The 27,744-nt window shown below is 42.0% G+C and overlaps 1 protein-coding gene across 3 annotated transcripts in view; it reads left to right on the top strand.

The window, feature by feature from the left end:
* PTPN3 (protein tyrosine phosphatase non-receptor type 3) overlaps nucleotides 1-27,056 on the top strand; it is a 330,496-nt gene extending 303,440 nt beyond the window's left edge. For all 3 annotated transcript variants that reach the window (XM_050937681.1, XM_050937682.1, XM_050937680.1), the window contains 4 exons: nucleotides 13,644-13,772; nucleotides 18,275-18,420; nucleotides 20,428-20,563; nucleotides 26,140-27,056. In XM_050937681.1, the coding sequence (XP_050793638.1) occupies nucleotides 13,644-13,772; nucleotides 18,275-18,420; nucleotides 20,428-20,563; nucleotides 26,140-26,217 (489 nt within the window). In that variant the 3' untranslated portion in view covers nucleotides 26,218-27,056. The remainder of the gene's footprint in view (nucleotides 1-13,643; nucleotides 13,773-18,274; nucleotides 18,421-20,427; nucleotides 20,564-26,139) is intronic.
* Nucleotides 27,057-27,744: the final 688 nt, after the last annotated feature.

The raw sequence follows: 27,744 nt of genomic DNA, 5'->3' as shown, positions 1-27,744 counted from the left end.
TTGATGGAGGTGATGGAGTATCTTTTTTTCTTCCTTCTCTGGGTGAAAGGGGAAAAATGGAAATCGCAAGCAGGAGCAACTGAGTCAGTGGTATTGGTGCTCCCCCTTCCTCTCCCTGCTCCAGTCATGTATGAGGGATGGGGAGGGTGCTTGTCATTCCTTCCCTCCACTGCCCTGTATCACAGGATGGGCTGCCTCATGGCTTCCATCAGTGGAGCCTGCCCTACCCAGTCCTGCTGCCACTGAACTACAGGGCTATGAGGGGCCAGCTGATTTGGCTCTTGGCTGCAGGGGCAGGAGAGTTGATGGCATCTGTTTGCTCTTGCTGCTGGCAAATAGCCAGGGGGGCTCCGTTCCAGCTGCACTCTTACTCAGGAAGCTAGGCTGACTGCCAAACTTTATTTGGGGTCTGGAAGGGACTTCCCCCAAGTGGGAAATTGCTGTGGGGGTGGGTTTCACTTTCCATCCAGCATCAGAAGTCCACTTGGGGGCAGGGCAGGCTTTAGGAAGTGCGGGGCCCAATTCGAACAGTTTCGACGGGGCCCCGGCAGGGATGACTAAAAAACAAACACAAAAAAAAAAACACAGGTAAAAAAACACATGGGGCTTGTACTCACTGGACAGTGCTCTGAGTCTTCGGCGGCACTTCGGCAGCGGGTCCTTCGCTCAATTCAGGTCTTCGGCAGCGCTGAAGGACCCGCCGCCGAAGTGCCTCTGAAGACCCGGAGTGCCGCCAGGTGAGTAAAAATTAAAAAGGCACCTCTAGCCAGGGAAGGGGGAATAGGCGCGGGGCCCAATTCTGGGGAATTGATGGAATAGGCCTAAAGCCGGCCCTGCTTGGGGGATGGGGTTAAATTACATTGTTGCAACTTTGATGGGTTCCAGTGGGGTCAGTGGGTTAAATAGGGTCCAATGTAAGGTCCCTGTAACACGAAAGGTTGCTTTGAGTATGGGCCCAGAGTACACCATTGTGCAGAAGTGGGCATGCCTGCATGTGTTGTCAGGGGCAGCTCTAGGTATTTTGCCACCCCAAGCATGGCAGGCAGGCTGCCTTCGGCGGCTTGCCTGCGGGAGGTCACCAGTCCCGCAGATTTGGCGGCATGCTTGCGGGAGGTGCACCAAAACCGTGGGACCAGTGGACCCTCTGCAGGCATTCCGCCGAAGGCAACCTGCCTGCTGCCCTCGCGGCGACTGGCAGAGCGCCCTCCGTGGCTTGCCGCCCCAGGCACATGCTTGGCGTGCTGGTGCATGGAGCCGCCCCTGTGTGTTGTGCAGCATTTGGCTTTCCTCATCTCATTTCTGCAGCCTCCTGAGCAGAGGAGGGGAAGTGGGGGTCTGGCTTCCAGCCAGCATCCCAAGCAGGCAGGAGGGTGTGAAAGGGACACTGCCTTCATTCCCACCCTTACGCTTCTAAAATCTGGAGCCATTGGTGCCCAGCTGAAATTTGCAGTGAAACAGCCTTGCCAGATCATTCGGGAGTGGTTCCCCACTGGCTTTTAATAAAGTTACAGCCTTCACATTTATCCATGTTGTGGTGTCTGTCTCATGGTTTCCATGTCTGCATCAATGCTGGACTGCTCCTTTTCCTAGGGGACAATAAATTTCGTAAAGGCTTCTTCATTGTGGTGCGTTTCTGAGTCTGCTTAAAAGGTAATCACATGTTTTGGTTGTGCTGTTCGCTCTTTTCTGACCTGTAAATAAATCTCAGTCTAACGTTGTTAGCAGGCTTTATATTCTCACCTTGATCGCTACTTCTTTTGAAAGTCTTGTTACTAACTGATTATTTTAAAATAATTTTCAGTAAATTCAGCTAAGGGTAGTTTTGGAGACATGGGAGTGGGGCTTGTTTAAATGCCGTTAAAATGGATGCCTTCTTTCATGCTGTATTTTGGCGAAAGTTTTTAAAAAAACATTACATCAAATTATTAACTGAGTATGGCTATTTGGAAGTCTTTGGAGTAAGTTTTAAAAATGTTTGGTAGAAGAAAATGTCATCAGGAAAATCTTGAGGGAAACAAAGTGAATGTATAGCTTGAATATCTAAGGTATATGGTGTTAATCAATTAAAGTTATACATTTTTCCCAAAGGTGTAAGTGCTGTTTTAATAATCACTGAACTGAACACAGATCCTTTCATAGGGCAAATAATTTATCAGAACTAGCTTCCAAATAACCTAAATCATCATTTTTTTTCATGCGAGATGGCAAAGTTTTTTCATATATATATAATATATATATTGGATTCTGATCTTTATATATCCTTGTCTTAATGGGGAAAAGATAGAAGCAGAAAAGGCTTGGGCAGCAATCTCAGCCCTAAGCAAAAAAAGCCCAAAGTACTTTCTTATATCTAGTTTGAGTAGCCCTTATAATATGAGGGGAGAAGAAATTCTCGTGAACAAACTATTTCTCTCATTCTCCCAAACCATTTGAATTACATATTTCTGATCACATGAAGATGTAAACTTAATCTCAGTGCCTGAAAAAGCTGATTTATCAAGAGATATAGCGAATTGCTCTTTTTTGATTATAAAAAAAAAATTGATACTAAAAGGGAAGGATCAAAATCCTTTAGAAAATGTAGCAGTAAGGTAATTAAATACATTTCAAATAGTGACAAAATACCCATGATTCTTCTTCGAGTGCTGTCCCTATGGGTGCTCCACTCTAGATGATGGTGCTTCCCGGCGCCATTGATCGGAGATTTTCGGTAGCAGTGCCTTGTCAAGATGCACGCACTCAGTTGGTATCTCCCGTCTCGTTGGAATCTTCTTGAGTGCGTGCACCCTACACCCTCCTCAGTTCCTTCTCAACCATCCTCGGCCGAAGACGGAACTCGGGGCAGTGCTGCCTTCTCTTCCCTGGTCACTATAGCAAACAGTAACAGAGAACATAGAAATAATTATTAGTTACATCCCAGTTGTTTCCCTTCCTTTAGTGTAGTTACATAGTTAGTTACTTAGTTTAAAAAAAAAAATCCCTCAGGCTTGTCCCCCCTTGAGACACTCTCCTCGGCTATCTCTAATTCGTAATGCCAGGAGCTTCAGGATTCAAAAGGTGTATTTCCTGTCAGGAATCCATGCCACGGACAGATGGGCACGCCTACTGTGTGAAGTGCCTCGGGGACACCCACGTCCCTGTGAAGTGCCTCCCTTGCGCGAGTCTCAAGTCAAGAGCTTGTCGCAACAGGGATCTGCGGTTCAAAATGCTGATGATGGAAAAATCCTTACAGCTGCTTTCGGAGATGGGAAAGGTTAAGCCCGCTCCCACATGCTCCCCAGCCAGATCGGAACCGGTGGGCAGTGTTGCTTCACCCTCCCTGGAGCGGAGGCAAGAAGCAGAACAGTCTTACAGGAGAGACTTTAACAAGGGTAGGGGGTCTCCTGGGAGATCCCTACCCTCTGTGCTGACAGCACCAAAGGCAGGTGCCTCAGCTTTTTCTAATGCCTCAGCCGCAGCTCTGACAAAATGCAGAGGCAGGGACCCGACCTCCCGTGTCAGGAAGGTCCTTGTGGCCCCAGTCCCCTCGGCACTGCAAACGGCCGCGGTGCCAGCAGCGCACTCCTCCTGGGCACTGCAAACAGCCGCGGTGCCGGCAGCACACTGCGCCTCCTGGCCACCGCAAACGGCCGCGGTGCCGGCAGCGCACTGCGCCTCCTGGCCACCGCAAACGGCCGCGGTGCCGGCAGCGCACTGCGCCTCCTGGCCACCGCAAACGGCCGCGGTGCCGGCAGCGCACTGCGCCTCCTGGCCACCGCAAACGGCCGCGGTGCCGGCAGCGCACTGCGCCTCCTGGCCACCGCAAACGGCCGCGGTGCCGGCAGCGCACTCCTCCTGGGCACTGCAAACGGCCGCGGTGCCGGCAGCGCACCGTGCCTCCTGGCCACCGCAAACGGCCACGGTGCCGGCAGCGCACCGTGCCTCCTGGCCACCGCAAACGGCCACAGTGCCGGCAGCGCAATCCTCCCCTGCAGGGAGAAGAACGTTGGCACCGAGCCTATCTTCCACCCGGGCACCAGTAGCAGATCCCCTGAAGGGCAACTCCAAGCAGTCTGCCGCACTACTGTCACTTGCACTTTCTCCTGCTAATGAGCTAGAGTAGCGAGCAGGCTCAGCTCAGCCCAGGGAGCAAGAGGAACAGTTTCTCACTCAATGTGACCTTTCAGTGCCACCTGAGCCTCACTCTCTGCTCCTAGGTACACAGGGCTCATTTTTTGAACCGCCGCTCTCTCCACCTAACGGTGAACTTGATTTACAGCAACAAGCGGAGTTCTCCCCTCCTGCTTCTCCTCCACAGGCACCTCTGCTCAAGGACACCAGCCTCAGTTTCCCTACTTCGCCCCCCCATGGGCGACACCTGGGTTCTCCTACCCTATGCCTTGGCCTCAGTGGTACGCTTGGCAACATCCTCCTACTAGTCATCCTCCTGTGCATCAATCTCCTGCTCCATCCACTTCTAAGGTGCCTGAGCCCCCTCCTGAGTATGCAAGTTACGCCATATCCTTAACTCTCCATTAGCCCTGGAAGGAGCCCTCCAACCTCTGCCTCCACGGGCCATGGATGACTGTAAACAATTTCAAGAATTTTTCAGGAGGGTGGCACTCAGTCAAGATATCTAAAAGGGTGTCATCAGGAGGAAGGAGAAAACTTGTTCACCTTAGCCTCTAATTATAGAACAAGAAGCAATGGGCTTAAACTGCAGCAACGGAGATTTAGGTTGGACATTAGGAAAACGTTCCTAACTGTCAGGGTAGTTAAACACTGGAATAAATTGCTTAGGGAGGTTGTGGAATCTCCATCTCTGGAGATATTTAAGAGTAGGTTAGATAAATGTCTATCAGGGATGGTCTAGACAGTATTTGGTCCTGCCATGAGGGCAGGGGACTGGACTCGATGACCTCTGGAGGTCCCTTCCAGTCCTAGAGTCTCTGAGTCTATAAGATATCCCCTTTCAAGAGGTTCAGGAGATGCAACACAGACTCCTCAGAATCCTTCAACCGTCTGCACCCTCAAAAATCACGCTCCCTATAAACGAAGCACTCCTGGAGCCGGCTGACCACTCTCTGGCAAACCCCAGCGTCTTTAGTACCAACTTGCAAAAAGGCTGAACGTAAATACTATGTCTCTGCTAAGGACGCTGACTTCCTATTTTTTTCATCTACCACCAAACTCCCTTGTCATGGATGCAGTTGCACAGAGTATGAAATAGTCACAATATTGACCCACCCCGCAAGACAAGGACCTTAGATGCCTTGACGTCTTGGGCGCAAGGTTTATGTGTCCTCCACGCTACAATTCAGAATTGCAAGCTATTCTGCTCCCCTCGCCAGTTACGACTTTGATAATTACACTAAACTTTTGAATTTGCCTCCTACATTCCAGAGAATAGGAGAGCAGACTTCAAATCAATCCTGACTGAGGGCCAACTGATTTCCAGAACGGCCCTACAGGCATCTCTAGACACGGCAGACACAGCAGCCTGTACAACTGCAATTGCTGTGGTTATGCGCAGATCCTCATGGCTCTCTGCATCTGGCATCCCCAAAGAACTGCAGACCAAAGTGGAGGATCTCCCTTTTGATAAGGACAAACTTTCTCCTACCCTTCCCTGTCCCTCTTCAGGGACCCTTCTCACGACCGCTTACTTCGCACAGAAGTGGTGCATCTTCTACAACTAGGTGCAGTGCAACCTGTGCCGACGCAAAATCAAGGGACAGGTTTCTACTCCCATTACTTTCTAACTCAGAAAAAGATCGGAGGATGGAGGCCTATACTAGATCTATGCCGACTGAACAAATTCATGAGGATACAAAGATTCAAGATGGCCACACTGGGCACAATAATGCCGGCATTGGATCAAGGGGACTGGTTCAAAGCCCTCGACCTACAGCATGCTGACTTTCATATATCAATTCATCCAGCTCACAGACGCTTCCTACGATTCACAATCGTTCATGACCATTTTCAATACAGAGTTCTTCCTTTCGGACCCGTCACAACACCGAGAGTTTTTTTCCAAGACTCTAGCCATGGTCGTGGCTCACCTCCGCAAACACGGGATCATGCTCTTCCCGTATCTGGACGATTGCCTTATCAAGGGCAACTCCTATGGCGAGACACTTCAAGCTACCCGTTTCGCCATCTCCCTCTTTCACAGCCCAGGCCTCCAAATAACCATCCAAAAATCCACTCTGACACCTAAACAACAGATCGAGTTCATCGGAGCTCATCTCGACTCAATCCAGAGCAGGGCATCGCTCCCATATGACAGATTCCTCGCTATCACGCAGCTCAAACGCACGCTCTCTATTCGTCCCAGGACACAGGCAAGACTTTGCCTACAGCTCCTTGGTCACATGGCAGCCACCGCCTTCGTGGTTCACCACGCCAGGCTACACATGAGATGTCTCCAGGGCTGGCTCATTTCCAATTTTAAACCCAACAGACACATCTTAGGGATGCTGCTAATTCCTCCTCCCAATGTTATAGCTTCCCAGCGTTGGTAAACAAGTTCAGCAATGTTCCCCAACGCTCATGCTCACCACGGACGCTTCCCTAATCGGTTGGGGAGTGCACCTAGGGCGGCACAAGGCCGGTGGTCGGCATCAGAGACACACCTACACATAAATCTCTTAGAGCTCAGAGCAGTGAGGCGAGCATGCCTTCACTTTCTTCCCCTCAGAAAGAACAAATCTCTTTGGGCCTTAAAAGACAACATAGCATGCCTGTACTACATAAACAGACAAGAGAGAACCCGATCACATTCCCTTTGCATGGAAGCCATTCAACTATGGAATTGGTGCATACGACATCGAATACAAATCATCACTTCCTGCCTACCAGGCTGCCACAACACTACTGCCGACGCACTCAGGAGGCGCTTCCTGACACAAAGTGAATGGGAACTGCACCCCGCAGTACTCCAACAGCTCTTCTCCCTCTGGGGCACCTCGTCAATAGATCCTTTTGCCACAACCCAGAATCGAAAATGTTCCGTTTTGCTCCAGAGCGGGACTCGGACTGCATCCCTAGGAGATGCATTCCTCATCCCATGGAACAACTCCCTCCTGTATGCCTTCCACCAATTCCTCTGTTACACAGGGTTCTTTGGAAGATTGCGGACGGCAAGGCCTGGGTCATCCTTATTGCCCCAGCTTGGCCAAGACAGATGTGGTATCCCTACCTACTCTGCATATCCTCCCGTCACCCACGGGCTTTCCCCAGCAGGCCAGACCATGTTTTCCAGGACAACGGACGGGTTCTTCACCCCAGCTCCAAAAGCTCCACCTCACAGCCTGGTTCCTTCATGGTTCGAAACCCATGAACTAGCCTGTTCTGAGCAAGTCCAATATGTCCTCCTGCACAGTAGGAAAGACTCCACTCGTAAAACCTACCTGTGGAAGTGGAAGCCCCCTGATGCTCACATAATCACTTAGCACTCAATAACGTGACCCTCCCTAACATTCTAGACTACCTCCTGAAACTAAAACAGGAAGGACTTTCACTCAGCTCCATCAAAATGCACCTGGCAGCTCTTACCACCTTCCATGACCTATTAGACAGTTATTCATTCTTTACCCACTCCACCATAAAATGCTTTCTCATGGGCCTGCAAAATCTCTACCCTGAAATTTACCCAACAGCGGCTGCATGGAATCTTAACCTTGTTCTTCATGCTCTCATGAAACCTCCATTTGAGGCCTTGGCTACCTCCTCTCATCTTCATATGTCCATGAAGGTGGCTTTCTTAGTTGCCATAACATCAGCAGGGAGAGTTGGTGAAACGAGCGCCCTGATGGCGCACCCTCCCTACACAATCTTCTCCAAAGACAAAGTCGCTTTGAGACCACATCCTAAATTTCTTCCTAAGGTGGTATCAACCTTCCACCTCAACCAACCTCTATATTTACCTACTTTCTGTCGCAAACCTTACAAGACTCCGCAAGAGGCAACCCTGGATACTCTCGACGTCAGGCGAGCAATCACCTTTTATTTAGACAGGACCAAACTATTTTGTAAGTCTCCACAACTCTTTGTTTCCATTACTGAAAGATCGAAAGATACAGCTATCTCTAAACAACATCTATCCAAGTGGATCTCTGACTGCATCAGATCTTGTTACAATGCGCAAAATCTTCAACCGCCTGAAGGCATTAGAACTCATTCCACTCGAGCCATGTCGACATCTGTTGCCTTCCTACACAATGTTCCCATTCCTGATATCTGCAAAGCGGCTATGGGGTCATCTGAACACAAGTTTGCAAAACGCTATGCTCTCACGCAAGACACCACGGCAGACACCATAGCAGACCATACAGTACTATCTACAGTACTCACTGCTGCATCTCCAAAGTCCCACCAACCATAGTGGGTACTGCTACACATTCACCTAGAGTGGAGCACCCACAGGGACAGCACTCGAAGAAGAAGAGAAAGTTACTCACCTTGCAGTAACTGAGGTTCTTCAAGATGTATGTCCCTGTGGGTGCTCCACTCCCTGCCCTCCTCCCCTCTACTTTGGAGTACTAGTATGATTCTCCGCGGTAGAGAAGGAACTGAGGAGGGTGTGGGGCGCAAGCACTCAGGAAGATTCCAACGAGACGGGAGATACCAACTGAGTGCGTGCGTCCCAACCAGGCACTGCTACCGAAAATCTCTGATCAACGGCGCCGGGACGCACCATCACCTAGAGTGGAGCACCCACATCTCGAAGAACCTCAGTTACTGCAAGGTGAGTAACTTTCTCTTCTGATAATAGTTATCTCCCTGAAATTTTCCAATATTTCACTTTTTAACTCTGTACTGTCTTGAAGAAACTGACACTTAAACATGATCATAACCATTCAGCAACTCACTGGCCATTTTAGAGGTGCGATTCTCTTCTCAGCAGGGAAGGAAGTTAGTTTGTGGGGTGTATCTCCTTCACTCATCTCTCAAAAAGTCCAGATAATGTTATTAGCCATAGAGAAAATTGGAGAGAATCATTTTACTATATAGAGTGGGTGAGGAAAAAACATTCATGGAATTCTTAAACTATTCCAAGTAGTTTATTGACAGCTGTTTATTGGCCGTTTATTGGCTGAACCATGTAAACTGCTCTAGTTAGATAAATGTTTAGTCACGTTGGTTGAAATTTTGCAGTTCTTAATTAGTCCGCATTTAAGCAGAGCTTCCATTGACTAGAAACTGACTTAAGCAATTAATAATTTTTCATGCCAAATCTTTCACCCAAAATGTTGTTTTAATGGTATTTCTGAAGTTTCTTCAAATGTGGTATTTTTAATGCAAACCCTAATGTTTAGTGCAGAAAATCATCAGTACACTTTGAAATTTCATGTACATTATTCTAGTTTTATACAAGTGTTATAAACTTAAAACGAGGCAGTTTTGGAAAATTTAAATAATAAATATGCCACTCACCTTAAAAAAGACTACAGGATATGGATCAGTGAGAACATAGAGGACTATTGGTTCACAGTGCTAATGGGAAAAGTAGAATTGTCAAATTCAAAATCTAGTGGGAGATTTGAAGCCTTTTTCCCAGTAGGAAGGAATTGTTTTATTTTGTGGAAACATCTAAAAGATTTTGCAAGATTTGATACACTTTTCATTTATATGGTTGCTAGGGTTTTAAATACAATCAGAATAAGAGTATTCTTACAATGATTTCTTTCTCTACAAGCGCAGATCCAAACTGTGAAAGTTTCAGGGACAATCAGATGGCATGATGAGAGAGAATGTATAAGCATTTAATTAAAAACATGCCAGAAATAATCATTTTACTGATTTTATGGGGTGTTCAAACCAACTGGCACAAAATAAAATATGATTGAATCAATGAGGAGTTAGTTATAGTGATGATAATGCCATAGCTTAATTTTCTGTGATTAGCGTTCTTCTTCCAAAGGAGAAGTTGTTCAGAAATATGTGCTCACTCATCTAATATAAGCTTCACATATATATGTTGAAACTATGTGAGAGATGATTTTTGGTTGTGGAGGTATATATGTACATATGTATAAAGGAGCTTTTAGATATATAACCTTATTTGCAATTACTAAGAGAGAAGAAAATTTTAAGATATATAAGTGGCTTAACCTAAATTAAAACCTAATCAGAATGCTTTAGAGAAACGTAACCAGGCTGTCTTGAGTAATTCAAAAGCAGTGCATGCACTCTACAGCAGTGTTGTTGCTAAGAAACTGTAATGTTTCAACTTGAAAAATCTTTTGAAAACAGCTTTAACTAAACTGAAGGCTAGACTCAGGAAAGCTCGCCCTTGTGTATATTAACCATACCACCCTACACCAGCTAAGCCCTTTGCATCCACCTACTGAAAAATTCATACCAGAAGAGGATATATGGTTCTGTCCTCTTTCAACATTTTTGCAGTGAGCTTTAAATAACTTTAACTTCCACTAGAGCTCTTCACTGTGGGATCTGCTGAGGGAAACTGTTGAATTGACATAATCCCAGCCTGCCTTAGTATCACCCTTTTTGGGGGGTCCTTTTCAGTTATGTTGAAGGAAAGCAGAAGGAGCTTGACTGCCTTTGCCTGCACTTAGGAGAGATCCTGCAAAAGATGGCATTCCTTTCCCGCACAGCCATCCATGGAAACCTAGGAGAGGGGGAAAAGAGGAACAGCTGAAAAACCAATAACCAGTTACTGCGAACACCCCAGGAAAGTGGGGTGAGGTGGCGAATGGGGATGGGTGAGATGGCGAATGGGGATGGGCAGGAGGGTGGGGGGGAAGGAGGACCTCCCCCTACGAAAACTTCCCCCTCCTGCCCGCCGATCAGCCGATGTCCCCCTCCCTCTCAGCGCCTTCTGCCTGCCACGGATCAGATGTTTCATGGCATCAGGAGGCGCTGAAGGGGAGGGGAGAGAAGGGCAGAACTGGGTGGGAGTGAGGGCAGGGTGGGAGTGGGGCCTTGGTGGAAGGAGTGGAGTGGAGGCAGAGCCTGGACAGAGCCAGGGGTAAGCATCCTCCAGCAGATTAGAGGTGCCTATGTCCCAGACCCACACCCTCCTAGGGACGGCCATTGTCCCAAGAGACAGTAGGAGTGGCCGCTGTGAGGGTAAAGCTCACGCCACTTTGTTTTCCAAAGTCTCTTTCTTTAAAGTCCCAAGAATGGAGTGGAATAGCCCATCCCCTCATTATTTTTCCACCAGTTAGACCTAATTTCTGACACACCAATTTTGGTTCATTAGTTTCCAGTTCCACACTTCCCTTGTTTACCAAGCATGATTTTAACACAGTCCTTGAGTTATATCAGGAGGCCGTTTTGTTTGGACATATTTAGTCTTTTTGTCTTTTTTTTTTTTGCACTTTTTCCCATTAACATTTGTCTTTATTAGTTATTGTGACATTTTAGGAACTTTCACTTTTCACAGTTGAGCTCACAATTAGGGTAAATTTCTAAGTCCCAATTATAACAGGCTATCCTTAATGTACTGTTCAAAATATCCAAATATTTCACATATCTGTGGATATATCTGTGGACAAGAAGACATATTTATTGTGTGCTACATCTGGGGCTTACAGATATCTTTTGCTCTGAGCTTAGTTAAGCTTTTCACCCTTCTGCTTACAGTCCTAACCAAGTCAAGTTCCAAAAAACCCAAAGAATGGAGGGAATGGTGAACTTGTTGAGTATGTAGCTTGTTGAGCTGTTCTTCCAGACATAACCTTGGAAGGCACTGTTGATTCATGTGCCAAATACAGAGCCAATAATTAGTATAAAGGCATTGGCTTTGGTCAAAATAATACATTCCCCTACCTCTGCCCTGAGTAAAACAAGTCGGGTGTAATTTGAGAGGCTGAACATTTCGTTAAAAATGTGTTTGACACAACATCTAACTCAGAGTATTCTTCCAGCCCGATATTTTTGCACCATGTAGTATTTGGGCACAGACTTTAGCCTTGAGAACTCTAAGAGCTGAAGTGATTAGACTGCCCCCATGGACATGAGTGAAGTGCAGCACTGCTTGTATAGATCTTAGAGCTTTCTTCATCTCCTTGATAGTCTGTCCCATTGGCCATTATATGTAAAATAAACACCCAAATGGGGTTATAACCTAAATGGGGGTAAAACCTGGACTATTCAATCATCCATTTATGCAACCTTGGTCTACGGCCAAAGACAAAGACTTTAGTTTTCTGATAGTCTATGGTAAGTTACTCCCACTGGCAAAAAGAGCTAAAGTCCTTTAACAAAGTCTCAGTGACACAAAGGGAGCAGAACAGGGCAGAGTATCTGCCCCAGTGTATTGAATGTGGCTCCTTGATGTTGCTGAAATATGCTTGGCTCTCAGGCTGAAAAGATTTGACATTATTGTTCTAGAATCTGTAATTTGCATTCTTGAAAAAACATCCCTCATGTTTGAAGACTTTCATTTCTGATACTTCTAACCCTTCAAGTCTGTTTGACCTCTGTCATAAATGTTGTAATTAGTTTTGATAGTCACCAAATACATGTTATTTATCTCCACTCCCCCATCCCCATCGAAGAGGATCATGTGACTAAAAGTAAATATCTTGATATTTGTCATACAAATGAAAAATCAGCATCCTCTTTGAAAACTGCTCCCCAGTGTAAATCACACATTAAACGTACTTGTTCCAGCGTACTCCTGGCAAAAGCCTTTTCAGCTCATTAAAATGAGCTGCAGTGCTTTTGCTCTCCAAAACAAAGAAACTGTTATCCTAGTTCAATAATGTAGCATTCGTTTCCAGTTGCCAATCCCCACTGTAATCCCGCTAATTTATAATGCCCACTCAATCTTAATGCCTCCTAAAACTTGCAAAACTATATGCAAAGGTCAAAATGGCACATTATTAAAGTTAAAAAAATAAATCTTGTCACTAGTTATTTTGACCCATGGGAACAACACTGAGGTTTGACATTTTGATCCAGTCTTCAAGGCCGGTCTCCATTTTTGTATGTGTGTACACCCATGATTTGTAATATTGCATTGATATTATTTCAAAAGTGTGTTGTTCACTTGAAAAAAATTACTATATATTCCTGTGAGATTTCAAAAAACGAAAATAGCACTTAAAATAACTGTTAGCTCAGACCACATTTTTGTAAAACAAGAATTTCACTGACTCAGCAAAAACTTGGGTTGTATTTTTACAGAAACTCTGCTACTATCCCATGATCAGCAAAAATTTGATTGCTCAGTGGTCGTGGAGGTTTTTAAATCTCAGAAAGCAGGCACTGAGGATTAAAGGTGTTCAATAATGCCATTAGATGTGATGGGTCTAATTCTCCACCAGTTCATACACTGTAGTCAATCATTGACACCTGTGTAAAGGAAATGGCATTCAGCACGCACTTTGCACGGGTATAAGTGACTAGGGGGTTGGACTAGATGACCTCCTGAGGTCCCTTCCAACCCTGATATTCTATTATTCTAATTACACAAGGCCGTGGAGAATCAGGCCCAACATGTCAAGCTGTTCTCAGGTACAGATGCACACATTCCACAAAACAAACCAGAACAGTTATAAATAACGTTACTGAGCTCTCTGAATATTAACATAGGACGAGAGAGTTGGGTCACATAGATGCCCTGTTCAAATGAGAAAATGTATTAATTGTAGGCTCATGGCTTGTACTTTCTTTTTTCTTTACAGACCAAATGTCATCAGTATTGGCCTGATCCACCAGATATAATGGAGTATGGCAACTTTCGTGTCAAGTGTCAATCTGAAGATTGTACTATTGCCTATGTTTTTAGAGAAATGGTGATTACAAATATTGAGGTGAGTGCTTTTCTGTAGTGTGGCCTTTAGCTTTTGGGGGTGGGAGTTGTTTTTTTTGGTTTTGCTGTAGTGAGAAATATAACTAAGTATTGTCAACTTGTATATATATTATAGGTATTACAAGAACCAGTGCATTTAGATTAATTTTCTTTAGGGATGACCCCAAAACCATGCAATTCTGAAGATCTTTCTAGTGAGTTACTTTAATAAAAAATAAAAAAATTAAAAAAAATAATAAAAAAATAACTAATTATAAGGCCTTGTTCTATTATTATGCTATTGTGTATTTATACAATATTATACTCATACATGCTGCTTTACAGCCCCCAACTATAAACATTGAGGGCTAAAATATAGATTTTTTTTCTTCGTAATATTTTTGCTCATTCAAAAGCGGAGGCTGGGACAATTCTTCAGTGCCACACGTCCATAGAGCAATTAGCCGAAAAAGGTGAATCCTTGTAATGTAGTTTTGAGGGAGCTTACAGAATCATGTGAATCTTCTTCCATTAGTTTTGTTAAACTGAAAAGGCAGCTTCATAGAGTGCACAGTTGGAACACTTGCAAATTATGCAAGATTTTTGTACTCTTCAGCTGCTGCTGTTTTGTTGTAATGAAAGAGGAGAAAAGAGGAAGAGTCAAATGCATGAAACACTTTTACAGATGAATTTGTACTGCAAAGTTCATATTCGGATCACATCCAAGCTTTTTGAAAGTCTGAGTTTGTTTATACAGAGGGACTTGGTTCCTGTCCACCTCTAATTTTAAGCTGCCCTGTGTTTTTCTCTCTGACATCTTTACATCCTCTCTCAAAGTTCTAACCACAAAATATCTATTGTCTTCTGAAAGGTGGAAGCATTTGTGTCATTTTAAAATATCCCATAGGAATCTACCACTAACTGGCCAGTTTTTTAATTAAAGGTCAAGTATCAGAAATCATACCTTGCAAGTTAAAATACAAAAATCCTACATCTCTAGCCCCTCAAGCTACATCTCTGACAACTTCTCCCCTAAGTAACTACACTTCTCCAATTGCTTTGTAGAGTGTAGAATTTACTGTGTTCCTCCTGCCCCCTCCTTATTGTTTTGAAAAGGTGTTGGAGGCACAGGCACACACCATATTTGCTTCTCTGTGAGAGTAGTTTGCCATTTTCCTGCCTTCATGCGCACACATGCACATAGCTCGATTATCTCTGACTACCAGTGGTATGTATTGCACCCATGTCAACTTTTGGAAAAACCCAAAGCCAGATAAGTAATACAAGCAATTGGTGAGAGTTTAAATGGAGTAACAGGCTTCTACAACCAGAGTAGGTGGTGTTGGGCATACAGGGATGAAATTTATTCTGAGATTTAAGATAGGAAAACAGATTAAGCATAGTAGAATTTGGATTTATTGACAGGAAGGGAGACATGTAAATGTGGGCATTCCGAAAACTGAATATTTATTGTGATAAAACATTAAAAATTTGAATCAAAATCTTAGGAGACCACATCAGAAAAAGTCACAGCTGTTTGAAAAGGAGAATGAAAAAGGGTAATGAAGATATTGAAGTTTGAGGAACACTGGGATATTTAACAAAGGAGCACATTGGTCCTTAGGAAAGAATAGAGCAAAATACAGAAAACTGAAGATGCTTGCAACAACAGAAGTAGTCTTGATGGACTAGTGTGCTCTTATTCTAGAGAGATCTTATGTAATGTGCTTGCTCATTGTATTTGATGTCTATGAGCTATTAAAAATGCAGCTCCTAGCACATTCAAGCCTTCATTTGTGATGAGTAATACGTTTATTATTTAAATCTAAAAACTGCTCAAAGTGCTATTGAATTTTGTGTAGCTGTCCTCAGGTGCCTCAATAATGTGTTCGTTCAGCACTCACACATATGACTCAGCCTGGAATCTTTAATGAACACCTAAGATCACACCACAGACTCCCTGGCTTGTTTTAGAATGAGTCAAAGTTTCATCTAGCCTGAGTGCTATGATTCAAATGCACTCTAGCTTCTCCAGTTAATGAGAACAAAACTAATATATGTAATCCATAATATATGTAATCACTGTTCCACCTCATCTCTTTGAGACACTGAGGGTGAACTCCCCAATGTTTTCAGAAGAGAACTATTATAACGTGTGGGTTTTTTTTCTTTGGGATGGCTTCTACATAGTCCCTCTTATGGGAATTGAGTGGCTTTGCAGAGTTTTGGCAACATTCTAGAAAGCAGTGATCAAGAGACCAACTATGCTGCTCCTTGTTGCAACAAACAATTCAGAGCTGAGGCCATAAAAGGATCATGTTTGTCTGCCTGTCCCACTTCCTTCCTTTCTAAGACCCAAAGTTGAGCTGTCGATATAAGGACCCCTTGTCTCAGCTCCCAGAGTGAATTCTGGAGAGTTCATCCCAAACTCACCTCGTTTCCAGTGTATTATAGTTAGCTAGCTGGTTAGTGTTAGTTTACATTGGTGAACATTTAGGATTTACTCTGGAACTTGGGTCCCTGGGCCTTTCGGTCATCATTGTTGAGGCCTTGCCTTCAAGGGGAGTGGATTTCATACCCTTCCATGTTCCAAGAGGGGGATGTATATACATACTATTTCTTGTGCCTGAAATAAACTCATTCTGAGGACTGCAGTGCAGTGTATAGGACTTTCATGCCTTTAGCCCATTTTGCTAGGCAATAGAGGTTCTATGTCATGTCATACATGCCTGGTCCCTAGAAATGATATTGGATCTAATATCTGCACCTATCCAGGTACAGAACAAGCCACCTATGGCATCAAAGTCAGGCAATTCAGGGAACGGAGCTGGTTGTAGCCACACAGTCCTATAATTTCAGCTCATAATGTTTGATACTATGAAAAGATGTTTTTGTGACCCCATCAGAAAAAACTTGGCGAACTTAAAATGTGACCGGAGTATGAACTCATGCAGTGATATCCTGAGTGTGAAAGCAATGTGAATGAATGAGAGCAGCATTCTTCTCATTTGAGTGTTAATGTTGAGCTTAATGATGAACATTGAAATGTCAGCATAGTTAACTATTTCACTGTTACTAAAAATACGGAAGAAAGAGGGTTGACCATATTATGAAGATTTTTCACGGTCTTTGTGAGTGGCATTTCATTTTGGCATGTTGATATATTAGAGCTTGGGGGAATATCATCGCTCATTTTTTCCAGTCTAACCTCTGGAAAATAGTCTGGTTTAAAAAGTTAAATGTAATATGGACCAAAGCCATGTTATAAAACTAGTGTTTTTCAAATCATGCCCCGTGCATATGTTGACAGCTGTATGCAAATAAAGTAGAATGAGTCAGTCACTGGAATGCATTTGCATGTGAAGGTGATTGTGTTAAGAAGAGTTGCTTTTGCACGATGAGAATCAACAGGAAGTTAAGAAATTGAAGTAGTTTCTAGTACATGGCTTCCCTTAGGTATAATTAAATGAAAAAGAGCCCTTTGTACAATAGAATTTCTCAACTAATTACATTTTCATCATACAGAATGAAGTGCTTCGACAGGCAGTATAAATATAATTCATTCATAATTTCTCTAACATATCAGTATATACTATACATAACCTGTCCTGTTAACAGGAATCATAGTTAGCAAATATGCCCATGTAAACTTATGTTCTGATCAAATCCACAAATAGACATACATTATTTAACATTTCTTCTTTCTGTCAGTGTATAAGATGTATGATGACTATGAAGGGGAAAACAGATTTAGAACTGGTCAGCAGCCATATTATTTTGTATTGTAATCCCACTAAATCTCTCAAGGTCACAAGGCTTGCACTGGGTCAGTATTTGGAGGGAACACCTAGCGTGCTGCAGGTGGAAATAGTTTTGCAGGTGGCACTGTTCCACCAGTGTCAGTACTAAACCATCATCCCAGTGCAGTGTTAGCAGATGCTGCTGCGGATACCGTCTTTTGGATGAAATGTAAGCAAAGGTCTATATTACTTAATCATTAAAGATTCTATGGCACTTTTTGCATGACGGACGGGTGTTTAACCCTCGAGTCCAGACCAAATTTCAAATCTGGTAATTGTGTTCTGACTGTAAATTTCTTCTGCAATTTCAGCAGGTATTTCCTCCTTTCTAATCTAAACTATTGTGTAATATTGCTGTACATAGCTGTTGCCATGTGTTACTTCAGAGATGGCTGCATTTCTTTGCTGGAATTACTGTTCCCAAAGTATAAATGGTAAAACCATTTTGAAATCTTTTGGGCTGAAAGGAGCTATATATAGTAAATATGCTCTTATTAAACACCTACATTTATTATTAAACTTTGTTCTCCAAGAATCACTTATTTTATTGTTTTTTTAATAAGAAAATATTCTGTTAGAAAATTTTGAAGTCTGTTGTACAGGATATGGAGCCTTGTGCTGCTTAGGTAAGTTTATTATGAAACAAATTGTATTTATCCAATGAACTTTAGTAAAGCTACTACAGTACTGAGTGAGATATGGTGACACTACAATTGCATTTCAGACAGAGGAAGAGCACACCATCACCCATCTTCAGTATGTTGCTTGGCCTGATCATGGTGTTCCTGATGACTCCAGGGATTTTTTGGAGTTTGTCACCTGTATGAGGCCAAAGAGAGTGGAGAATGAACCGATCCTTGTTCATTGCAGGTACTTGAAATAAAAGTTCTGTTACATTGGATGGAGTCCTAGAGATTTAGTATTCCATCTGTCCTGTAGAAAGGACATTACACATTCTATGAATTATTCAATAGTATGCACCCTGCAGGGCAGCAAATTCCTTGAAATAAAAGTGAAATCGTAAGGCTATAAGCCTATTAGCCAGTGAGCACTTATCCAATGGAGATGAAAGTTACGGTATTGTATGTAAGGGGATGGGTTTCTTTACTGTCCCGTTGCCTCCTTCATGATTAATCTTTCTGGTTGAATTGCTCAATTATATGACCATCCGACACCAATAACTGTTGTTTAATGTAGTAAACAACTTAATGCTTTTTAATAGGGCTGTTGATTAAAAGCAGTTAACTCAAAAAACTAATTGCGATTAATGGTAGTTTTGATCGCACTGTTAAACAACAGAATACCAATTGAAATTTATTAAATATTTGTGGATGTTTTTTCTATATTTTCAAATATATTGATTTTAATTACAACACAGAATACAAAGTGTACAGTGCTCGCTTTTTATTAGTATTTTCAATTACAAATATTTGCTCTGTAAAAATGATAAACAAAAGAAATAGTAGTTTTCAGTTCACTTCATACAACTACTGTAGTGCAATCTCTTTATCGTGAAAGTGCAATTTACAAGTGTAGGTGTTTTTGTTACATAACTGCACTCAAAAACGAAAATGTAAAACTTTTGAGCCTACAAATCCACTCAGACCTACTTCTTGTTCAGCCAATCACTAAGACAAACAAGTTAGGTTACATTTATGGCAGATAATGCTGCCCACTTTTATTTACAATGTCACCTGAAAATGAGAACAGGTATTTGCATGGCACTTTTGTAACCGGCATTGCAAAGTATTTACATGCCAGATATGCTAACCATTTGTATGCCCTTCATGCTTCAGCCACCATTCCAGAGGACGTGCTTCCATGCTGATGACACTTGTTGGAAAAAAAATATGTTAATTAAACTTGTGACTGAACTCCTGGGGGAGAGAATTGTATGTCTCCTGTTTTGTTTTACCCACATTCTGCCACATATTCCATGTTATAGCCATCTTGGATGATGACCTAGCACATCTTATTCATTTTAAGAACACTTTCGCTGCAGATTTGACAAAAAGCAAAAAAGGTACTAATGTGAGACTTCTAAAGAGAGCTACAGCATTCGACCCAAAGTTCAAAAATCTAAAGTGCCTTCCAAAATCTGAGAGGGACAAGGTGTGGAGCATTCTTTCAGAAGTCTGAGAAGAGCAACACTGTGATGCAGAAACTACAGAACCCGAACCACCAAAAGAGAAAACCTTCTGCTGGTGGCATCTGACTCATGATGATGAAAATATGAAATATTTGAAATATGATGAAAATGAACATGCTTCGGATTGTTATCGAGCAGAACCTTTCGTCAGCATAGATCCATGTGCTCTGGAATGGTAGTTGAAGCATGAAGGGACATATGAATATTTAGCGCATCTGGCACATAAATATCTTGTGACATGGACTACAACAATGCCATGCAAATGACTATTCTCATTTTCAGGTGACATTGTAAACAAGGCAGCAGCATTATCTTCTGCAAATGTAAACAGACTTGTTTGTCTGAGTAATTGGCTGAACAAGGACTGAGTGGACTTGTAGCTCTAAAGTTTGACATTGTTTTATTTTATTAAGGTTGATTTTAAATCAAATCTAAAAAATATATATCATTTTTAAAAATCATAACAATTTTAAAGTAATTTACTTAAACTTATGGTTTTTTTCTAGAATTTTTATTTATGTAAAAATGCTGTTTTCTTACAGTTGTATAAAGAAAATATTGCTTATGTTGTCCTAAAAATATACATTGTGTTCTATTCTTACTTTTAAGCTGTGTTGCTTTTATTCCCAAAGGTATGTAGAGTGTTTTAATGTTACTCTGTGATATGTATTCAGGGCATGGCAAAAGCCTATTAATTTTATGTGGGGGGATTCTGTTACATTTTGTAGTGCTGGAATAGGCCGCACTGGTGTATTGGTCACTATGGAAACAGCCATGTGCTTAATTGAAAGAAACCAACCTGTTTATCCACTGGATATTGTACGAAAAATGCGAGACCAGCGAGCTATGATGGTGCAAACATCAGTAAGTTAAGGAGAGGGCATTGTGCATGCTCTTTGTTTCATTATTAACAAAGAGAAACATGGGTGGTTCATATAAAGTTGATTTAGTTGTCTGCATGATTTTCAATTATTTTTATATTGCATAAGCTGAAAACATAAATTAACCTGATCAGAAAGGACAGCCCTGCTTGTGAGCTGTGTATTTCAATTTTTTGTAAATGTTTAAACTGATTTCCTGTCTTGCCCTTTAAAGACACATCGATTTTTGTAACTAGCAAGTAGTAAAATAGAGTGAACTTTGAGTCAGATTTATATAAATCTCTTATACAAGATATTATATACAAACATTTAAAATATAATTTAGTTTGTAAATGTCATCCTTAGAGAACCTTTCATAAACTAAAAAGAAAAGGAAGATTTTCAGGTGTGGCTTAAAACGAAAAGTGACTATGTGGTGGGTATCTGCAGCACGTCAGATGAAGACACTGTGCCGATGGAAGAGAGCTCTCCCATCAGCATAATAAAACCCCTTCCATGAGAGGCAGTAGCTATGTCAGTGGGAGAAGTTCTGTCCACACTAGCGCTTATGCTGGAGTAATTTATGTCACTCAGGGTTGTTTGTTCACAAGGTCAAGGGCAGAAATCAGAAGGAGGCCTAGGTTGGAGGGAGAGGGGAAAGAGTAAGCAGCAGAGAGTTTTGAAAATCAAGAAGCAGTTTTGAATGGGCTTTAGAAATGAATAGGTTGCCAATGAAAATATTAAGAGTGGAGGAGTATAAGGGTGCATGGACTCAGCGACTCACCCCTGTGGCTCCTCCTGCTGGTCGTCTCAGGAAATTAGCTCTTTCCAGCGCAGAGCACCCTCTGCAGGCCAGTATCCCGCTGCTGCTGGCCCCTGTGTCCCTCCCAGGACTCCGGTGCCCTTTTACCTGCGGTGCTGCCCCTCCAGGCAATACCCCACAGATCTGGGTCTCCCCTTCCCAGGGAACCCCCACCCTTTACCCACACCTTGTCTCAGCCTATGGGCTACTGCCAGTCGCCATCTAGCCCCCTTTCACTGGGGCGACTGCAGTCTGTATAAGCCAGTCATCACAGGCAAGGGAGGTTTTGACCTGCTGCCTTTCCCTGTAACCCAGTACCTCCAGGGGCCTTGTACAAGGCCCTGCAACCTGGGGAGTTGCTGGCCCAGAGCTCCCCAGCTCCTCTGGCCTTTTCCCCAGCCCTGCTTCACTCTAGTACCCTTTAGCACTCAGGCAGCTAGGTCTATCTCCCTCCTGAGCTAGAGGGAGACTGCTTGCCCCTGGCCCACTGCCCTCTTAGAAGGGCCAGCTGGGCCCTTATTAAGCCAGCTACAGCTGTGGCTGCTTTCCCAATCAGCCCAGCTTTCACAGCTGCAGCCCTCTTCAGGACTGCTTTTACCACTGGAGGCCTCCCCAGGGCTGCTTGTACCCTTCCAGGGCCGGAGCGGGGTGATCACCCCACTACAAGTAGCATAGGTCCCACTTTCTTGAACAAGAGAGTAGATTAATTATTGGTGACAAGATCTGGCTGTCAGGTGGATTGAGAACAATGTGCTTGTTTCCAAGGCAGTATCTTCAACTCAAGTGGAGTAAAGGGATTTAAACCCACAAATGTGACTGTTGAATTTGGCACTTTGTATCTCTTGAAACTTCAGAAGGAATGACATAGAAAATGCCTCACAGTTCTCATTCAACCAAAAGAAAGAGGAAGCTAACTGAGGAAGAGGTGTAAATTCTACTTAGTAATAAGTTAATGACCTTAAGAGTAGGCTGTGTGATTCACCAGAGTAATTATTCTGTTGGATCCAAAAAACTGGGTTAAAAGAATGTTAAGATTACAAAAGCAAGCCTTCAGAAATTAGGAAATGCGAGGATTAAGTTTGCCTTTGCAACCTTAATCCTGGTCCTTATCATAATGAATATGCCCAAATCTTTAATTACATGATTACATACTATTTTTTTCCATGGGATACCTGCCTCATGCAGTGAACACTTACTTTTATCCTCCTCATTCCATGCACGGTCCCAAGCCTTACTAGTGGCACACTATCCAAGCGCTGCTTTGAATACAAAATTATTAATTTCCTTGTTTGCATTTTTGTGGCACTCATCTGAGTGTTTCAGAAGTAGTAATGTATTTATTTTTGCAACACCTTTGTGAGATTAGATGCTGATATTAATCCCATTTGACAGATCGGGAACTAAAGCACAAAGAGATGAAAAGCCAGAATTATTGTATTCATTAATTTTAAGTATCTGTTTGAAAAAAAGAAAAGTCACAAGTGCTTTCTCTCTCTTGAGGATTAAATAAAAGTTTTATTTGTCCTTTCCTGAGGTAGGAAGGACATGCCCAAAACATTTCAAGTCAGTAAATCAGGTTTCCCAAATTGGGTCTTCAGCCTGGAGTCCTCTGAGGTCTAGCCCCAGTGCAAGAAATTTGGGGCTAGATATGTAAAAGGATCTAGGTGTGTAACTGCAACTTTAGGTGCCTGGATCCCAGAATCAGGCCCCATTGGGGATTACAAAACCCCCACTCAGTTGCTGCTAAACCCTATAGGTGCCTAAAATTGCTGGTGCCTAAATTTTTGCAGTGAAAGTTCCTTAAGTCCATATATCCCTGCCCCTGCGCATGCACACTGCAACACATCCAGACACCAAAGCCACAGTGAGATGCACAGATCAGGGGAAGACAGGAGTTCTTTCACCTAATGCCTGCAGGGCCCAACCTAGTAAGCGTACTTAGAGGTTGCCTCCCGAATGGGGCACTCATAGGCAATCTCACACAAAAGGAGACAGCTGGGGAGAGAGAAGGAGGAGGAAGATCTCTGTTGTAACTTTAAGCCCAGTGGCTAAAATATTCATCTGGGATGTGGGAGACCCTGGTTCAAGTCCCTCCTCTACCTGAGGGAGACAACAAGGGATTTGAACTAGTGTCTGCCACCTCACAGGTAAATACCCTAACCATTGGGATCTGGGATATTTTATTGTGTCTTCTTCAATCTCTCCGGTTGAAGCTGTTCTACTGTGATAATATAAAAAGTCATAGGGCCAGAGGAGAGAGAAAACAAGCATGAAAATGACTCTGCAGTCTGGTGGTTAGAGTACTCCCCTTGGAGTTTGGGAGACTCAAGATTCGGTCTCCCTGCTCCAGTGACTTTTTTTTACTGTATCCACGGTGGAATGGTTTCAAGGGAAACTGAGGGAGCCCTACATCAGAATATTGTCAAAACACTTTGAATTTGTATAGCACTCTGTGTTCAAAGCAGATAGTGAAGCAAAAGAGAATTACAGTTTGGCTACAGCAGACTGGTCACAAAAAGAGGGAAGGTATAGGTGAAAATATTCAGAAATGAGTAACTTCCTTGAGATGATTATTTAATTGATTGTTTTAAGACTTTAGGGAGAGATTTAGCAAGTAGGATTGTTAGGCTGCTTCATAACAGGGAATTGTTAGCTGGATGACAGGCCAGTGGATTTCCTCTAATCCTACTCTACTATATAACCACTGAAGAAGAAAAAGTTGTTATGCTGACTCAGCTTATTAAAAACTTGAGGTTTCATGGTGACTAACGTAGAAGGGGTAGCAATACATTAAAGAAAATGAAGAAGTCTTAAAATCATATTTGACAATCGCTGCTATGCCTACATTCACCATTTGTTTAAAAAAGCTAACCTGGGGAATGTTTCAGTGGAGGGCATGAGAACGCAGTTGAGTGAGCAATCAGAATACAAGCAATGGCAATTAGAATGGCAAGGAAAACAAGTAGTCACTGTCTGCATCATAGGAATCAATGATGAAACATCCAATCTTATTTCCAAATAAGTTGCTTACACAATGGAGTTAACAGAAGTAATAAATCAGGGAGTTAAATATCACAGTTGACTTGTGCAGGCAGCAGTGAAATATGCAAATGACTAACGATGAAGAAAAAGTCAAAGTAATTAACAAATATAAACAGAACAACAAACATCACAGTCATAAGAACAAATTAATATTTGAGATAGGAGTAGTTGACTGGGAGCGGAGGTGGATGACATGAAAATTGAGCTGCAAAAAATTAACTTACATCCCCAAGATTTCCTGTAAATTTTAGCCAATTTAGTAAAGTGCAGGAAAAAAGTTACTCATCAGGTAATGCACTATGATAACATATTGAAAACTGAGGACTAAATGCAACTTCAGGACCTTCACTCCTCAGGCTGGATGGGGCTGGGAGCAATGCTAAACCTTGAAGTTTTTTATGGGGGGAGGGATTAATCTAAGCTACTGCCAAACACTCCATTGCAATCAACATGAGAATGTAGGGCAGATGGCTAAAAAAAGATTGGTACTCAAAATGAAGGAGTTAATGCATACTCACATTTCTGGGACCTAAAGCTCTTTGGGCATATCACACTTGAGTTGCTGGGGAGAGTTCATATTTTGGATACGAAGCCCCTTCTGAGAAAGAAAAAACATGTGTAACTTGGTCTCACTTTCTAGAGCTGCTATAAATCTCTCCTGAATTTTTATTGTGATCCCATATTCTACAGCTTTTATATTAGCCCTAAATATTTGCTTCAGGCCAAGTATGTTTTGAAACTTATATGGCTCCAATTGTCAACAACAGGACATGACATTCCCAGTTCAGAAAGGGACTCAAATATTTTTAATGAATGGTTATGGAAAAAATAGAAATTTGTTTAATGGTCTACTTCTTAGATGCTCTTTAAGAGGAAAAATACTCTAATCTCATTTGTAAAGTACTTCATTATAAAAACATTCCAAAGTGCTGTAAGATTATAAATGAGCTCAAAATGTTGGGGGTGATGAGGTAAAAGGAGGGTGGATGTCATAGTTCAGGGTTCTCTCCCAAAAGTTTGTACCCTGCCTGTACAAAACTGAACTAAATCAATTTCAACTTGTGCAGCAGTGTTGACATAGTTTGGAAGATAAAACGCTTTGTTTAAGCATTTTAAATGAAAGACATGAAGTACATCGCTGCCTTCCATTTGTTAAATTAAGAGACTGTTTAATGCATTTCCCTTTTTGTAGTTTGCATGCTTTGAGGACTCAAGTAATGTGTATATTAAAGGGATGGATAAATTGCTATCTTTTAAATGATCAATTAACATCAGTACAAATTACACCATAGATAAAATATATGAAAGAAAGTAATTGAAACAAATTAGCTTCCATTTAAATAGCCATGTGGGCTAAGGAATCAGATGCATAAATTTAGACTTTCCTTCTGGCTAAACCTTGCCTCTTGGATGTTTGTACATTGCACCCATTAAAGTTACCAGGAGACTCATGCTTGTGTCTGAGGTCAAAATTTGCACCATACAACATTTGGCATTTACTCGAGTGTAAATTCTGCATACATCTCCACTGAGTGTAGCTGTAATACTTTTATTTTTTCTATCTGTCTTTGTATTTGTCCTCTTCTCCTGCCCATGTTTCAGTGCCAGAGATGGCAGTAAAGCTAAAGGTAGTTTACTGTGTTTAGTTAGTATTCATTAGTATACTATAATCAATAGCTTATAACTGATGTGACTGATCATTAATATTTTTACTCATTCTTTTTTTCGTTACACAGAGTCAGTACAAGTTCGTGTGTGAAGCTATTCTTCGTGTTTACAAAGAAGGATTAGTTCGACCACTGGATTCCAGTTAGTACAGCTGTGAAAGGATTAATTTAATCTTCTAAGAACACTGATTGTCATAAAGCCAGGGTCTCATTTCTGTAGGTGACTAGAGAACTCATCAAAAGCCCATGGGAAGTCAGATGAGCACATTTGAGCTGTGGCACTTTAAATTTCCATAGACGATTACTAAATCTTGTACAGTATATAGAAGACATGTATATATGTATATGAGAGCAGTTGTGCATAATATACATTATATACATACTGAAAAGAAATGATCAAGGAAACTTTTAGTACATAACCTGCATCTTTTACTGCTGTAAAAACAAGTTTTCCTCTAGAATTTACTTTAACCCTAGTGTTTACCATTCTAAAATACAAAAGGAAAACCAGCAGTATTAATAAAAAAAAAAAAAAAAAGTGGCCCAGTTAATGAGGTATTGAGTGTCTTCATCTCCTGTTGAAGTCCATGGGAGTTGAATGCTAAACACCTTGCAAGATTGGGACCAAAATATTGATATACAAAGTAGAGTTGGTCATATTATTTGGTTCCTGAAGGTTTGTCAAACAATTTACATAAATAGAATGCCAAGGGCTAAACCCTAAACATGTCCATTAAGAGCCGGAGCAATTAATGAATGAACTCCCATCAACCTGTTTGCAAATATGCCAGTTATACTAATTTATATTAATAAATCAAACATAGCCTACCTGACACGCAAACTAATGCTGCTTTGCAGGTTTTATTGAGATCTTCCACAGCTTGAATTTTCCATTTTCTTGAGCTTTCAGTAGTTTACCTATTTCCCGTTGTCTCTTCCGCTCTACTCCTTTACCCTAATATGGTACTTATTTAATTTCACTATGTTTTCACTATAGACTGAAAACATTTAAACTAAAGGTTTAAGTCTCATTTATCTTTGTTTCCCAGTGTGTTTATTAGTTCTCACATGCAGGAGTGGACTGATATTGCACACCAACTGCTAAATGGCTTACTATAAATGTAAACTGGCCCAATTCAGTGTCAGAAAAAATGTACTACTGAACCTATTAAACATGTTGCTGCTAATTCAAGGTGTAAAACTTGCAAGGACACAGAGGCTACTAGTGTTCAGATGATAAAACATTGACTTCATTGCCATTCAATAGAAATCTTATTCTAATTCAGTGGAATGCAGTAGTGTGAGGTGGCTCTTTCATGTTTCTTTCCTTTGTGTAAATGAAATTAAGTTCATATGAAGACTTCTACGTAAAGAGAGAGAATTTGTGCATTGCTAAATAATTCACCCTAAGGTACAATGGTCTCAGTTTCATTTCAAAGGGGAGAATTGGACTTTCTGAACAATATAACCACAATTGTATGACATTAATTTATTCTGAATACACTTTTTGATTGTCCTAGATAATTCTGCATTTGTGAATAGTGTGTTAATTTTTAAAAAAATGTTCTATGAGATTGTATATAATTCTGTTATTTAAACATTCGTTCTAAATAAGGGAAGTTGTCTAAAATGTATATTGGGCTTGTAAGCCAGATGTTTGTGTGTGTAAAAAAA

The sequence above is a fragment of the Gopherus flavomarginatus genome, chromosome 2 (assembly GCF_025201925.1).
Source record: "Gopherus flavomarginatus isolate rGopFla2 chromosome 2, rGopFla2.mat.asm, whole genome shotgun sequence".
Classification (NCBI taxonomy): domain Eukaryota; kingdom Metazoa; phylum Chordata; order Testudines; family Testudinidae; genus Gopherus; species Gopherus flavomarginatus.
The sequence above is the reverse complement of the archived record's forward strand: the minus strand, read 5'-3'. Positions and strand labels throughout refer to the sequence as shown.